This window comes from Somniosus microcephalus, chromosome 4, assembly GCF_052327205.1.
Source record: "Somniosus microcephalus isolate GS21.2 chromosome 4, FLI_Smic_1.0, whole genome shotgun sequence".
In the NCBI taxonomy this organism is placed as follows: domain Eukaryota; kingdom Metazoa; phylum Chordata; class Chondrichthyes; order Squaliformes; family Somniosidae; genus Somniosus; species Somniosus microcephalus.
In genome coordinates, this window is record NC_140990.1 from 255,625,378 (window position 1) to 255,638,863 (window position 13,486).

General features: G+C 43.2%; 1 protein-coding gene across 3 annotated transcripts in view; it reads right to left on the bottom strand.

Annotated features, from left to right (window-relative positions):
• Positions 1-13,486, bottom strand: part of mettl8 (methyltransferase 8, methylcytidine) — a 59,066-nt gene that overhangs the window by 44,219 nt on the left and 1,361 nt on the right. For 2 of the 3 annotated variants that reach the window (XM_085986264.1, XM_085986265.1), the window contains exons 2-3: positions 7,382-7,555; positions 6,720-6,811 (exon numbers count right to left, since the gene is read on the bottom strand). In XM_085986264.1, coding sequence (XP_085842390.1) covers positions 6,720-6,811; positions 7,382-7,542 — 253 coding nt within the window. In that variant the 5' untranslated portion in view covers positions 7,543-7,555. Of the gene's footprint in view, positions 1-4,296; positions 4,396-6,719; positions 6,812-7,381; positions 7,556-13,486 lie in introns of those variants that run through there. The other variant, XM_085986266.1, reaches the window with a different exon arrangement.

The following is a 13,486-nucleotide window of genomic DNA, read 5'->3' on the forward strand; positions in this document are numbered from 1 at the left end:
TATTCCAACTCTCTGTTTTCTATCTGCCAGCCAGTTCTCTATCCACGTTAATACTTTGCCCCCAATCCCATGAGCCTTAATTTTGCATGATAATCTTTTGTGTGGAACCTTATCGAAGGCTTTCTGGAAGTCAAGGTACACCACATCCACTGGCTCTCCCCCATCTATTCTACCAGTTACCTCCTCAAAAAATTCCAGCAGATTAGTCAAACACGATTTACCCTTTGTAAATCCATGTTGACTCTGTCCGATCCTTTCCCCATTTGTCAAGTGCTCCGCTATTTTATCCTTAATAATGGACTCTAGCATTTTGCCCACAACCGATGTAAGGCTTACTGGTCTATAATTCCCTGCTTTCTCTCTACCCCCCTTTTTAAATATTGGGGTAACATTAGCTACCCTCCAATCCACGGGTACTGTTCCCGAGTCAATGGAGTTCCGGAAGATGATCCTTAGAGCATCTGCTATCTCCAGGGCCACCTCCTTAAGTACCCTAGGATGTAGTTTATCAGGCCCCGGGGATTTGTCGGCCTTCAGTCCCCTCAACTTACCCAACACCATATCCCTAGAGATACTAATTTCTGTCAGCTCCTCCCTCTCATTAGTCCCTATGTTTGCCGATATTCCTGGGAGGTTATTTGTGTCCTCCTTTGTGAATACAGAACCAAAGTATGAGTTTAATTGGTCTGCCATTTCCTTATTCTCCATTATATATTCTCCCGAATCGGACTGCAAGGGACCGACTTGGGATTTTACCAGTCTTTTCCTCCTGATATACCGATAAAAGCTTTTGCAGTCTGTCTTTATGTTTGCTGCAAGTTTACTTTCGTATTCTATTTTCCCCTTCCTGATTAATCCCTTTGTCCTCTTTTGCTGTATCCTGTACTGCCCCCAATCTTCCGGTCTGGTGCTTTTTTTTGCCAGTTGATATGCCCTTTTTTTTGATTTTATGCTGTCCCTAATTTCCCTCGTTATCCACGGTTGAGTCACCTTTTTAGGTTTAGTTTTATGCCAAACCGGTATAAATATGTTCTGGAATTCTTCCATTCTATCTTTGAATGCTTGCCATTGTCTATCCACTGTCAATCCCCCCAGAAACACCACCCAATCAATCTTACCCAATTCCCGTCTCATACCCTCGTAATTCCCTTTATTTAAGTTCTGGACCTTAGTCTCTGATTCAATTTCCTCACTCTCCATCTCGACTGAGAGCTCGATCATATTATGATCGCTCTGACCCAAGGGGCCTCGTACAAGAAGATTGCTGATAAGTCCCTTCTCATTGCACAATACCCAGTCTAAAATGGCCTGATCTCGAGTCGGCTCCTCGACATATTGGTCCAGATAACCGTCCCGAAAACATTCCAGGAATTCCTCCTCCTCAGAATTTTTACTAATTTGGGTAGTCCAATCAATATGTAAATTAAAGTCACCCATGATGACAGCTGTGCTCTTATCGCACGCTTCTCTAATTTCCCTTTTTATGCCTTCCCTCACCTCCATATTACTATTTGGAGGCCTATATATCACACCCACTAACGTTTTCCTCCCCTTGCTATTTCTCATTTCTACCCATACAGATTCCGTTTCATCCGTGTTAATATCCTTCCTTTCCATTGCATTAATCCCCTCCTTTACCAGCAATGCTACCCCACCTCCCCTACCTTTTTGCCGATCCTTCCTAAATATTGTATATCCCTGGATGTTAAGTTCCCAGGTAATATAGCCAGGTTTGCTGATGATACAAAGCTGGGTGGGATTGTAAGTTGTGAGGAGGATGCAAGGAGGCTTCAAGGGGATATAGACAGGCTAAGTGAGTGGGCAAGAACATGGCAAATGGAATATAATGTGGAGAAATGTGAAGTTATCCACTTTGGTAGGAAAAATAGAAAAGCAGGGTATTTTTTAAATGGTGAGAGATTGGGAAATGTTGGTGTTCAGAGGGACCTGGGTGTCCTTGTACACAAATCACTGAAAGTTAACATGCAGGTACAGCAAGCAATTCAGAAAGCAAATGGTATGTTGGCCTTTATTAAAAGAGGATTTAAGTTTACGAGTAAAGACGTCTTTTGCAATTATATAGGGCCCTGGTGAGACCACACCTGGAGTATTGTGTACAGTTTTAGTCTCCTTACCTTAGGAAGGATATACTTGCCGTAGAGGGAGTGCAATGAAGGTTCATCAGACTGGTTCCTGTGATGGGGGGGATTATCCTATGAGGAGAGATTGAGTAGACTAGGCCTATATTCTCTCGAGTTTAGAAGAATGAGAGGTGATCTCATTGAAACATACAAAATTCTGACAGGGCTTGACAAGGTAGATGCAGGGAGGATGTTTCCCCTGGCTGGGGAGTCTGGAACCAGGGGTCACAGTCTCAGAATAAGGGGTCGGCCATTTAGGACTGAGCTGAGGAGATATTTCTTCACTCAGAGGGTGGTGAATCTTTGGAATTCTCTACCCCAGAGGGCTGTGGAGGCTCAGTCGTTGAGTATATTCAAGACAGAGATCGATAGATTTTTGAATATTAAGGGAATCAAGGGATATGGGGATAGTGCAGGAAAGTGGAGATGAGGTAGAAGATCAACCATGATCTTATTGAATGGTGGAGCAGGCTCGAAGGGCCAAATGGCCGACTCCTGCTTCTATTTCTTATGTTCTTATGTAATCTACACATTTTATATACAGTATTATACCTTTCAGTGAATGGAACGGACTATATACTGGATTTTTTTTTTTACCATGTATCACCCACTAATATATTTTAAAATTATACTGTTCCATTCAATGAAAGTTATAATACTGTATATAAAATGCATGGATTCACACACATACATTATAATGATGATTGTAAACCAAGATTATAAATACAACATATAATTTACAACACGATGCAATAACTTGCATTATGTTTCCCTGGAATTTTTTGAGGATGTAACTGGTAAAATAGTTAAGGGAGAACCAGTGGATGTGGTGTATTTGGACTTTCAAAAGGCTTTCGATAAGGTCCCGCATAAGAGATTAGCGTGTAAAGTTAAGGCACATGGGATTGGGGGCAAGGTATTGACTTGGATAGAGAACTGGTTGGCAGACAGAAAGCAAAGAGTTGGAATAAACGGTTCTTTTTCCGAGTGGCAGGCAGTAACTAGTGGGGTACCGCAGGGATCGGTCCTTGGACCCCAGCTATTCACAATATATATTAATGATCTGGACAAGGGAACTAGATGTAATATCTTCAAGTTTGCAGACGACAGAAAGCTGGGTGGGCATGTGTGCTGTGAGGAGGATGCCGAGAAACTCCAGTATGATTTGGACAGGTTGGGTGATTGGGCAGAAGCATAGCAGATGCAGTATAACGTGGATAAATGTGAGGTTATCCACTTTGGTGGCAAAAACAAGGCAGCAGATTATCTGAATGGCAATAGATTGGGAGAAGGGGAAGTGCAACGAGACCTGGGCGCCCTTGTGCACCAGTCGCTGAAGGTAAGCATGCAGGTGCAGCAGGCGGTTAAGGCGGCAAATGGTATGTTGGCCTCCGTAGCGAGAGGGTTTGAGTACAGGAACAAGGATGTCTTGCTGCAGTTGTACAGGGCCTTGGTGAGACCACATCTTGAGTATTGTGTGCAGTTTTGGTCGACTTATCTGAGGAAGGATGTTCTTGCCATGGAAGGAGTTCAGCAAAGATTCACCAGACTGATACCTGAGATGGCAGGAATGACGTATGAGGAGAGATTGGGTCGATTGGGCTTGTACTCGCTGGAGTTTAGAAGAATGAGAGGGGATCTCATTGAAACGTATAAAATTCTAACAGGACTAGACAGACTAGATGCAGGAAGGATGTTTCCGATGGTCGGGGAGTCCAGAACCAGGGGTCACAGTCTAAGGATAAGGGGTAAGCCATTTAGGACAGAGATGAGGAGGAATTTCTTCACCCAGAGAGTGGTGAACCTGTGGAATTCTCTACCACAGAAGGTAGTAGAGGCCAATTCATTAAATATATTCAAGAAGGAGTTGGATATATTTCTTAAGGCTAAAGGGATCAAGGGATATGGGGAGAAAGCAGGGACAGGGTACTGAATTTGGATGATCAGCCATGATCGCATTGAATGGCGGAGCAGGCTCGAGGGGCTGAATGGCCTACTCCTGCTCCTATCTTCTATGTTTCCCTCACTCATCTATGGTAACAGGACCAAATCCTTCTGGAGATTTGCAGTGACCATGTGTACAGGCTATCTAAGCCTTCTCAGGTGGGTACTGAGGGGAGTCTGATATTACATAGAACAGCTTTCACTTACTAACCTGAGGATGGCAGTTGTATCATGTACATCCTATCTTCCAATCTAGAAAACTTGCAAGTTTCCTTCATACCAAGGTCTTAAATTGTTAGGATGCTACCTACTTTAAAAGACAGCAAAAAATAACAAAAAGATTAAGAAAGGGAAGATAGATTATGAAAGTAAATTAGCAAAAAATATAAAAACAGATAGTAAGAGTTTTTATAGTTATATAAAAAGAAAAAGGGTGGCTAAAGTAAATGTTGGTCCCTTAGAGGATGAGACCGGGAAATTAATGGTGGGAAATATGGAGATGGCAAAAACACTGAATGAATATTTTACATCAGTCTTTACAGTAGAAGACACTAAGAATATCCCAACACTGGAGAAACAGGGGGCTAAAAGGGGGGGGGGGGGGGGGGGAGGAGCTAAACACGATCAAAATCACTAAGGAAGTGGTACTCGGTAAAATAATGGGACTCAAGGCGGATAAATCACCTGGACCTGATGGCTTACATCCTAGGGTCTTGAGGGAAGTGGCGGTAGGGATTGTGGATGCATTGGTAATAATTTTCCAAAACTCCCTGGACTCGGCAAAGGTCCCGGCAGACTGGAAAACTGCTAATGTAACACCCTTATTTAAAAAGGGCAGTAGACAGAAGGCTGGAAACTATAGACCAGTTAGCCTAACATCTGTGGTAGGTAAAATTTTGGAGTCCATTATTAAGGAGACAGTAACAGGACATTTGGATAATCATAATTTAATAGGACAAAGTCAGCATGGTTTTATGAAGGGGAAGTCATGTTTGACAAATTTGCTGGAGTTCTTTGAGGAAGTAACGTATAGGGTGGATAAAGGGGAACCAGTGGACGTAGTGTATTTAGACTTCCAAAAGGCATTTGACAAGGTGCCACACAAAAGATTATTGCTTAAGATAAAAAATCACGGGATTGGGGGTAATATTCTGGCATGGATAGAGGATTGGCTATCTAACAGAAGGCAGAGAGTTGGGATAAATGGTTCATTCTCGGACTGGCAATCAGTAACTAGTGGTGTTCCGCAGGGGTCAGTGCTGGGTCCCCAACTCTTTACAATCTATATTAACGATTTGGAGGAGGGGACCGAGTGTAACATATCAAAGTTTGCAGATGATACTAAGATGGGAGGGAAAGTAGTGAGTGAGGAGGACATAAAAAACCTGCAAGGGGACATAGACAGGCTAAGTAAGTGGGCAGAGATTTGGCAGATGGAATACAATACTGGAAAGTGTGAGGTTATGCACTTTGGCAGGAAAAATCGTAGAGCAAGTTATTATCTTAATGGCAAGAAACTGGAAAGTACTGAAGTACAAAGGGATCTGGGGGTCCTGGTGCACGAAACTCAAAAGGTTAGTATGCAGGTGCAGCAAGTGATTAAGAAGGCCAATGGAATGTTGGCTTTCATTGCTAGGGGGATAGAATATAAAAATAGGGAGGTATTGCTTCAGTTGTACAAGGTATTGGTGAGACCGCACCTGGAATACTGCGTACAGTTTTGGTGTCCATACTTAAGAAAGGACATACTTGCTCTCGAGTCAGTACAAAGAAGGTTCACTCGGTTAATCCCGGGAATGAGGGGATGGACATATGAGGAGAGGTTGAGTAGATTGGGACTCTACTCATTGGAGTTCAGAAGAATGAGAGGCGATCTTATTGAAACATATAAGATTGTGAAGGGGTTGGATTGGGTGGATGCGGGGAAGATGTTCCCGATGATGGGTGAAACTAGAACTAGGGGGCATAGTCTTAGAATAAGGGGCTGCTCTTTCAAAACTGAGATGAGGAGGAACTACTTCACTCAGAGGGTGGTAGGTCCATGGAATATGCTGCCCCAAAAAGCTGTAGAAGCTACATCATTACATAAATTTAAAACAGAAATAGAGACAGTTTCCTAGAAGTAAAGGGAATTAAGGGTTACGGGGAGCGGGCAGGAATTTGGACATGAGTCTAGGTTCGGATCGGTCATGGCCCTGTGGGTAGCGGAGCGGGCCCAGGGGCCATGTAGCCTGATCCTGCTCCTATTTTGTGTGTCTAATTCTGTTAGATTCAGGAGATGGTTCTGTGATAGTGGATTGGCGGTTAGGATCAGATCAGCCATGATCTTATTGAATGGCAGAACAGGCTCGAGGGGCCGATTGGCCTACTCCTGCTCCTATTTCTTATGTTATGTATGCTGCCTCCTACTTTACTAGGATAATTTAAATATTATACCTTAATGCCCAAATTAACCCGTGTCTGGAACCATTTAGAGAAATAAGATAGGCAAGCTGCTCTGCAGTATGGCCCCTCATTTGCACTTATGTCAGTTTATTCTGACTGTTATAAAGAGTACCATTTTGAATCTATGTTTTCCACTGTTGCATCTCCAGAAGAATATCCCTCAGGTTCAAATAAAACTCCATAATTTACCTTGTTCTTCCAATGACACTCTAACACTAGAATTTTCTTCAGCTTTTTGTCTAGCAAGTTCTTCCTGTTCAGGTGTCCACTGGATGTGATCCCTAGAGAAAAAGGTTAATTTTCTTTTTTTTAAGGATTGCAGAGAAAGAGAGCTACACACATTTTATGCTCTTCTCATTGCTGGAATAGAAGACAAAAATGAGTAGGAGGCATTTGGGGCTAGTTATTTGCCACCTCCATATTTTTACACACGGAAGTATAAAGGTTCTTTTGTAAAAAAAATTCCTAAAAGCAGGGGAAAAAATAGCAGGTTCCAACATATTCCAGGAGAAATGTTAAATTAGATCAATCTCATTCGATAAAAATAACATAAATTGATAGTATGGCTTACTTCCATTTATGATTGAAATAGAACAATGTTCTGACCCAAGTGTTCTAGCATTAAATTTCATTACTACACTACGTCATGCAGAACCTTTTAACCAAGAAACATGTTTAATTTAAAATTCAAATTAACTCAATGAAATCATATCAGAAGCTATCATCTTTAAGTTGTTCATTTCCCTTTTGCTCAAAATGGAAATGAACATCAATGCATAAGTAATATTTTTTACAATATGATTTTGTGTGAGCAACAAACATGTAATCTGGTTTGGATAACATCTACTTACCACATATTATGTTCAAACACTCTGCTTGGATCAGATAATATCCGGGAGCCAAGAGGAGCAGTTGGTCTTCTACTACTTTGGAATCTACATTGCAAGCCAAGTTTTCTCAGCAATGCAAAAGACACTGTGTGAACCAACACCACTTGTGACCTCCTCTTCATTTTGATGAAATGTCTGCTTCAAGGAATACAAATATATTTAATTAGTGAATTCATAAAGATCCAAAAACGTTCATATGATTAATGCCTGGATTTTGCAGGGCCTATGACCGCGAAAACCCAGAACTTGCGATCCGTCAAGAATCTTCTGGACAGATCCTCCACATCCCTGGAAAATGGACACTCGCTGGCGTTATTTGCCCAAGAAACTCTTACACCTGGTAAAAGCAGGCGTAAGGGTGAAAATAAATATTAAAATTAAAATGTTTAAATCATTTAAAAAAACTGCAAATAAGTGTCATTTTTGGCCTCTTGAAAAATGTTTAAATTAATTAAAAAAAATTTTTTTTTTTTAAATGTTTAAATTATTTTAATTAATTTTAAACATGTAATTTTTTTTATTTCAGTGCTGTTAAAATGTATTTTTTGGGTGATTCCTATTAAGCTGATGGGGATTCCGCACGTAAATGGAATCCCCATAAGCATAATGGGAATTCTCTTTCGGATTGGTTGGGCCAGCCCACGTGATCCCATGGACGCTTGCAAACCCTTGGGATACGTGGGCCTCCGCATAGAGGCCCAGGAGCACGAGTCTCCGTGGATCCAGGACCATCAGGTAGGTGCGTAGTTTTATTGTAGTTTGGAGGCATCCGCCCGCAGGAAGCCACTGACCGCAAATTCAGGCCCAATGTTTTGGGGGAAAATCAGCAAAGTGAAGAGTGAAAAAATGACCTTTCATCTCGTTTTCAGTGTTAGACAGGAGTAAAGAGCAGATTTATTTTCTTATGCCCAGGCTGGTTATGTGTATTAGGAATAACTATGAGCGGGAGGTAAGGACTTGATTTTTCTTCACTAAAGCCCCAAATAATCTATTACTGGATTTTTTTTCTTACCAATAAAAAAGCTATCATTTTTTTTATTTTTTAGTAAGAGGCGAATATGAGGGAGTTTTGGTACAACTCAAAATTTTGTACTGAAGGAATGACTTACCTGAAGATGCACGGCATGGTCTGGTAAGCAAGTGCTCTAACATTAGTACTCGTGAACAGTGCAGTAGTTGAGATTTATAGGAATGGTGACAAGAGGTACTAAACCAGTGTGTGTGGCTTGCTTAACGTGGACTATCCTGGAATCATAGGATAACCAGGAGTATGCATGTATGAAGTGTTGAAAGATCGTTAGTTGTGCAGAGAAAAGCCAAGTTTGAGCATCAGCTGACCACACCACCATTAACAAGAAAAGTTCCTTGGACATATATTCCAGACGGTAGTCATCTCACAGCTTCAGAGGAAGAGGGATATTGAGGATAAGGTGACTATTTGCAAGGTAGACAAACATTTCTGAGCATCTGGATTTGTGTAATAGATATGTAGTGCTTAATACCCAAGACGTGGGCAAAGGCAGCAGCATAGGGAGGGTAGCCTTGACCAACATTGTACTGTCAAACAAGTGGCTAACCATGGCGAGAAGAGTAACACCACCAGGAAAACAGCCAAATTTAGTTGCGGGGATTTCATAATAAAAGGGCATCAACAGCCTTTTCTGCAACCACCAAATGTTAGAAAGATCTTGTATTTATATAGCGCCTTTCAGGACCTCAGGATGCAACAAAGTGCTTTACAGACAATAAAATACATTTGAAGTGTAGTCACTGTTGTAATGTAGGGAAACGCAACCGTCAATTTGCGCACAACAAGGTTCTACAAACAGCAATGAAATAATGACCAGAAAGCAGCATGCTACAGACAGAGCTAAGCAATCCCACAAGCAAAGGATCAGATCAAAGCTCTGTAGTCCTGCCACATCCAGTCGTCCAGTTGTGAATGGTGGTGGACAATTAAACAACTAAGGGAAGGAAACTCCATGAATATCCCCATCCTCAATGATGGCAGAGCCCTGCACGCGAGTGCAAAAGACAAGACTGAAGCATTTGCAATCATCTACAGCCAGAAGTGCCGAGTGGATAATCCATCTTGGCCTCCTCCTGAGGTCCCCACCATCACAGAAGCCAGTCTTCAGCCAATTCGATTCACTCCACTTATCATCAAAAAACAGCTGAGCAAACTGGATATAGCAAAGTCTATGAGCCCCGATAACATTCCGGCTGTCATGCTGAAGACTTGTGCTCCAGAACTAGCCGTGCCTCTAGCCAAGCTGTCCCAGTATAGCTACAACACTGGCAACTACCTGGAAAACTGCACAGGTATGTCCTGTCCACAAAAAGCAGGACAAATCCAATCCGGACAATTACCGCCCCATCGGTCTACTCTCAATCATCAGCAAAGTGATGGAAGGTGTCAACAACAGTGCTATCAAGCGGCATTCACCAATAACCTGCTCATCGATGTTCAGTTTGGGTTCCGCCAGGACCACTTGGCTCCAGACCTCATTACAGCCTTGGTCCAAACATAGACAAAAGAGCTGAATTCCAGAGGTGAGTCGACAGTGACTGCCCTTGACATCAAAGCAGCATTTGACTGAGTGTGGCATCAAGGAGCCCTAATAAAATTGAAGTCAATGGGAATCAGGGGGGAAAACTCTCCACTGGCTGAAATCATACCTAGCACAAAGGAAGATGGTTGTGGTAATTGGAGGTCAATAATCTCAACCCCAGGGCATCGCTGCAGGAGTTCCTCAGGGCAATGACCTAGGCCCAACCATCTTCAGCTGCTTCATCAATGGCCTTCCCTCCATCATAAGGTCAGAAGTGGGGATGTTTGATGATGACTGCAGTGTTCAGTTCCATTCGCAACTCCACAGATAATGAAGCTGTCCATGCCTGCATGCAGCAAGACCTGGGCGACATTCAGGCTTGGGCTAATAAGTGGCAAGTAATATTCGTGCCACACAAGTGCCAGGAAATGACCATCTCCAACAAGTGAGAGTCTAACCACCGCCCCTTGACATTCAAAGGCATAACCATCGCTGAATCCCCCACCATCAACATCCTGGGGGGTCATCACTGACCAGAAACTTAACTGGACCAGCCACAGAAATTCTGTGGCTACAAGAGCAGGTCAGAGGCTGGGTATTCTGCGGTGAGTGTCGCATCTCCTGACTCCCCAAAGCCTTTCCATCATCTACAAGGTGCGTGATGGAATACTCTCCACTTGCCTGGATGAGTGCAGCTCCAACTCAAGAAGCTCGACACCATTCAGGACAAAGCAGCCCACTTAATTGGCACCCCATCCACCACCTTAAACATTCACTCCCTCCAACACTGGTGCACCGTGGCTGTAGTGTGTACCATCTACAAGATACACTACAGCAACTCACTAAAGCACCTCCCAAACACGTGACCTCTACCACCTTAGAAGGGCAAGGGCAGCAGGTGCATAGGAACACCGTCACCTTCAAGTTACCCACCAACCTGACTTGGAAATATATCGCTGTTCCTTCATCGTCGCTGGGTCAAAGTCCTGGAATTCCTTCCCTAACAGCACTGTGGGAGCACCGTCAACACACGGACTGCAACTGTTCAAGGCGGCGGCTCACCACTACCTTCTCAAGGGCAATTAGTGATGGGCAATAAATGCTGGCCTTGCCAGCGACGCCCACATCCAGGAACGAATTTTTAAAAATCAGTTTTAGTGATGTTGGTTGAAGGATAAGTATTGGCCAGTTCACTGGAGATAACTACCCTGCTCTTCTTCAAAATAGTGCATGGAATCTTTTATACATCCACCTGAGAGGGCAGATAGGGCCTCAGTTTAACATTTCATTCAAAAGACGGCACCTCTGAAGGTGCAGCACTCACTCAGTGCTGCACTGGAGTGTTAGCCTAAATTTTATGTTCAAGTCTCCGAAGTGGGGCTGTGTTGCTTCGCTGGCACAAACCTGAGGTACATAGAGTGGGAGAGAAAGCATCCGGAAGTCATGGTTCATAGAAAAAAAGAATTGTATTTATATAGTGCTTTTCACAACCTTAAGACATTCCAATGCCCTTTACAGCCAATTAAGTACTTTTGTAGTATAGTCACTGTTATGTAGAAAAAGCAGCAGCCAAATTGTGCACAGCAAGATCCCACAAACAGCAAAGTGATAAATGACCAGATAATCTGTCTTATGGGATGTTGGCTAAGGGATACATATTGGCCAGGTCACCAGGGAGAACTCCACTGCTCTTCTTCAAAATAGTGGCATGAGATCTTTCACATCCACCTGAGAGGACAGATGGGGGCTCTGTTTAATATCGTATCTGAAAGATGGCACAGTGGAGCACTCCCTCAGTACTGCACTGGAGTGTCAGCCGAGATTTTGTGCTCAAGTCTCTCCAGTGGGGCTTGAACTTTCTGACTCAGAGGCGAAAGTGCTAGCACTGAACCACAGCTAACAACTATAGATAGAAACATAGAAGATAGGAGGAGAAGGCTATTCGGCCCCTTGAGCCTGCTCCGCCATTCAATGCGATCATGGCTGATCATCCAAATTCAGTACCCTGTCCCTGCCTTTTCCCCATATCCCTTGATCCCTTTAGCCTTAAGAAATATATCCAACTCCTTCTTGAATATATTTAATGAATTGGCCTCTACTGCCTTCTGTGGTAGAGAATTCCACAGGTTCAACACTCTCTGGGTGAAGAAATTCCTCCTCATTTCTGTCCTAAAAGGCCTACCCCTTATTCTTAGACTGTGACCCCTGGTTCTGGATTCCCCGACCATCGGGAACATTCTCCCTGCATCTAGTCTGTCCAGTCCTGCCAGAATTTTATAAGTTTCAATGAGATCCCCTCTCATTCTTCTAAACTCCAGCGAGTACAAGCCCAATCGGCCCAATCTCTCCTTATACGTCATTCTTGCCATCCCAGGTATCAGCCTGGTGAATCTTCGCTGAACTCCTTCCATGGCAAGAACATCCTTCCTCAGATAAGGCGACCAAAACTGCACACAATACTCAAGATGTGGTCTCACCAAGGCCCTGTACATCTGTAGCAAGACATCCTTGTTCCTATACTCAAATCCTCTCGCTATGAAGGCCAACATACCATTTGCCTTCTTAACTGCCTGTTGCACCTGCATGCTTACCTTCAGCGACTGGTGCACAAGGACACCCAGGTCTCGTTGCACTTCCCCGTCTCCCAATCTATTGCCATTCAGATAATAATCTGGCTTCCTGTTTTTGACACCAAAGTGGATAACCTCACATTTATCCACGTTATAGTGCATCTGCTAGGCTTCTGCTCAATCATCCAACCTGTCCAAATCATCCTGTAGTTTTTTGGCATCCTCCTCACTGCACACACGTCCACCCAGCTTTGTGTCATCTGCAAATTTGGAGATATTACATCTAGTTCCCTTGTCTAGATCATTAATATATATTGTGAATAGCTGGGACCAAAAGACAATAGGATAACGGTTTTAATAGGACATTTTGAGGAGTAAGGTTCTAGATTGAAGAGCAAAATCTCAAAGATGATAATCTCAGCATAACTCAGAGCCATGTGCTGGGTATGGAGAAAAACAGACATACTAATAAGCGGCTTAAGGATCGGGCAGACAGGAGGAATGAGTAGAATAGAAACATTCAACTTTAGATAGGCAGGTTTTGAAGGGATGAGACATGAGCTAGATAAACTGGACTAGGCAGCACGACTAGAAGTGAAAACAGAAGAAAGGTTTTTAAAAAATCCATTCTTGCGATATGGGCATCACTGGAAACGTCTGCATTTATTGCCAATTCCTAGCTGCCCTGGAGATTGAGCAGATGGACCTTCTTCTTGAAATGCTGCAGTCCATGGGGTGATGGTGCTTCCACAATGCTGCAAGGTAGGGAGTTCCAGGATTTTGACCCAGCAACTATGAAGAAATGGCAATATATGTTCAAGTCAAGATGGTGTATGTCTTGGAGGGGAACCTGGAGGTTCCCATGCACCTGCTGCCCTTGTCCTAGCTGATGGAGGTCATGGGTTTGGGAGATGCGGCCAAAATAGCCTTGGCAAGTTGCTGCA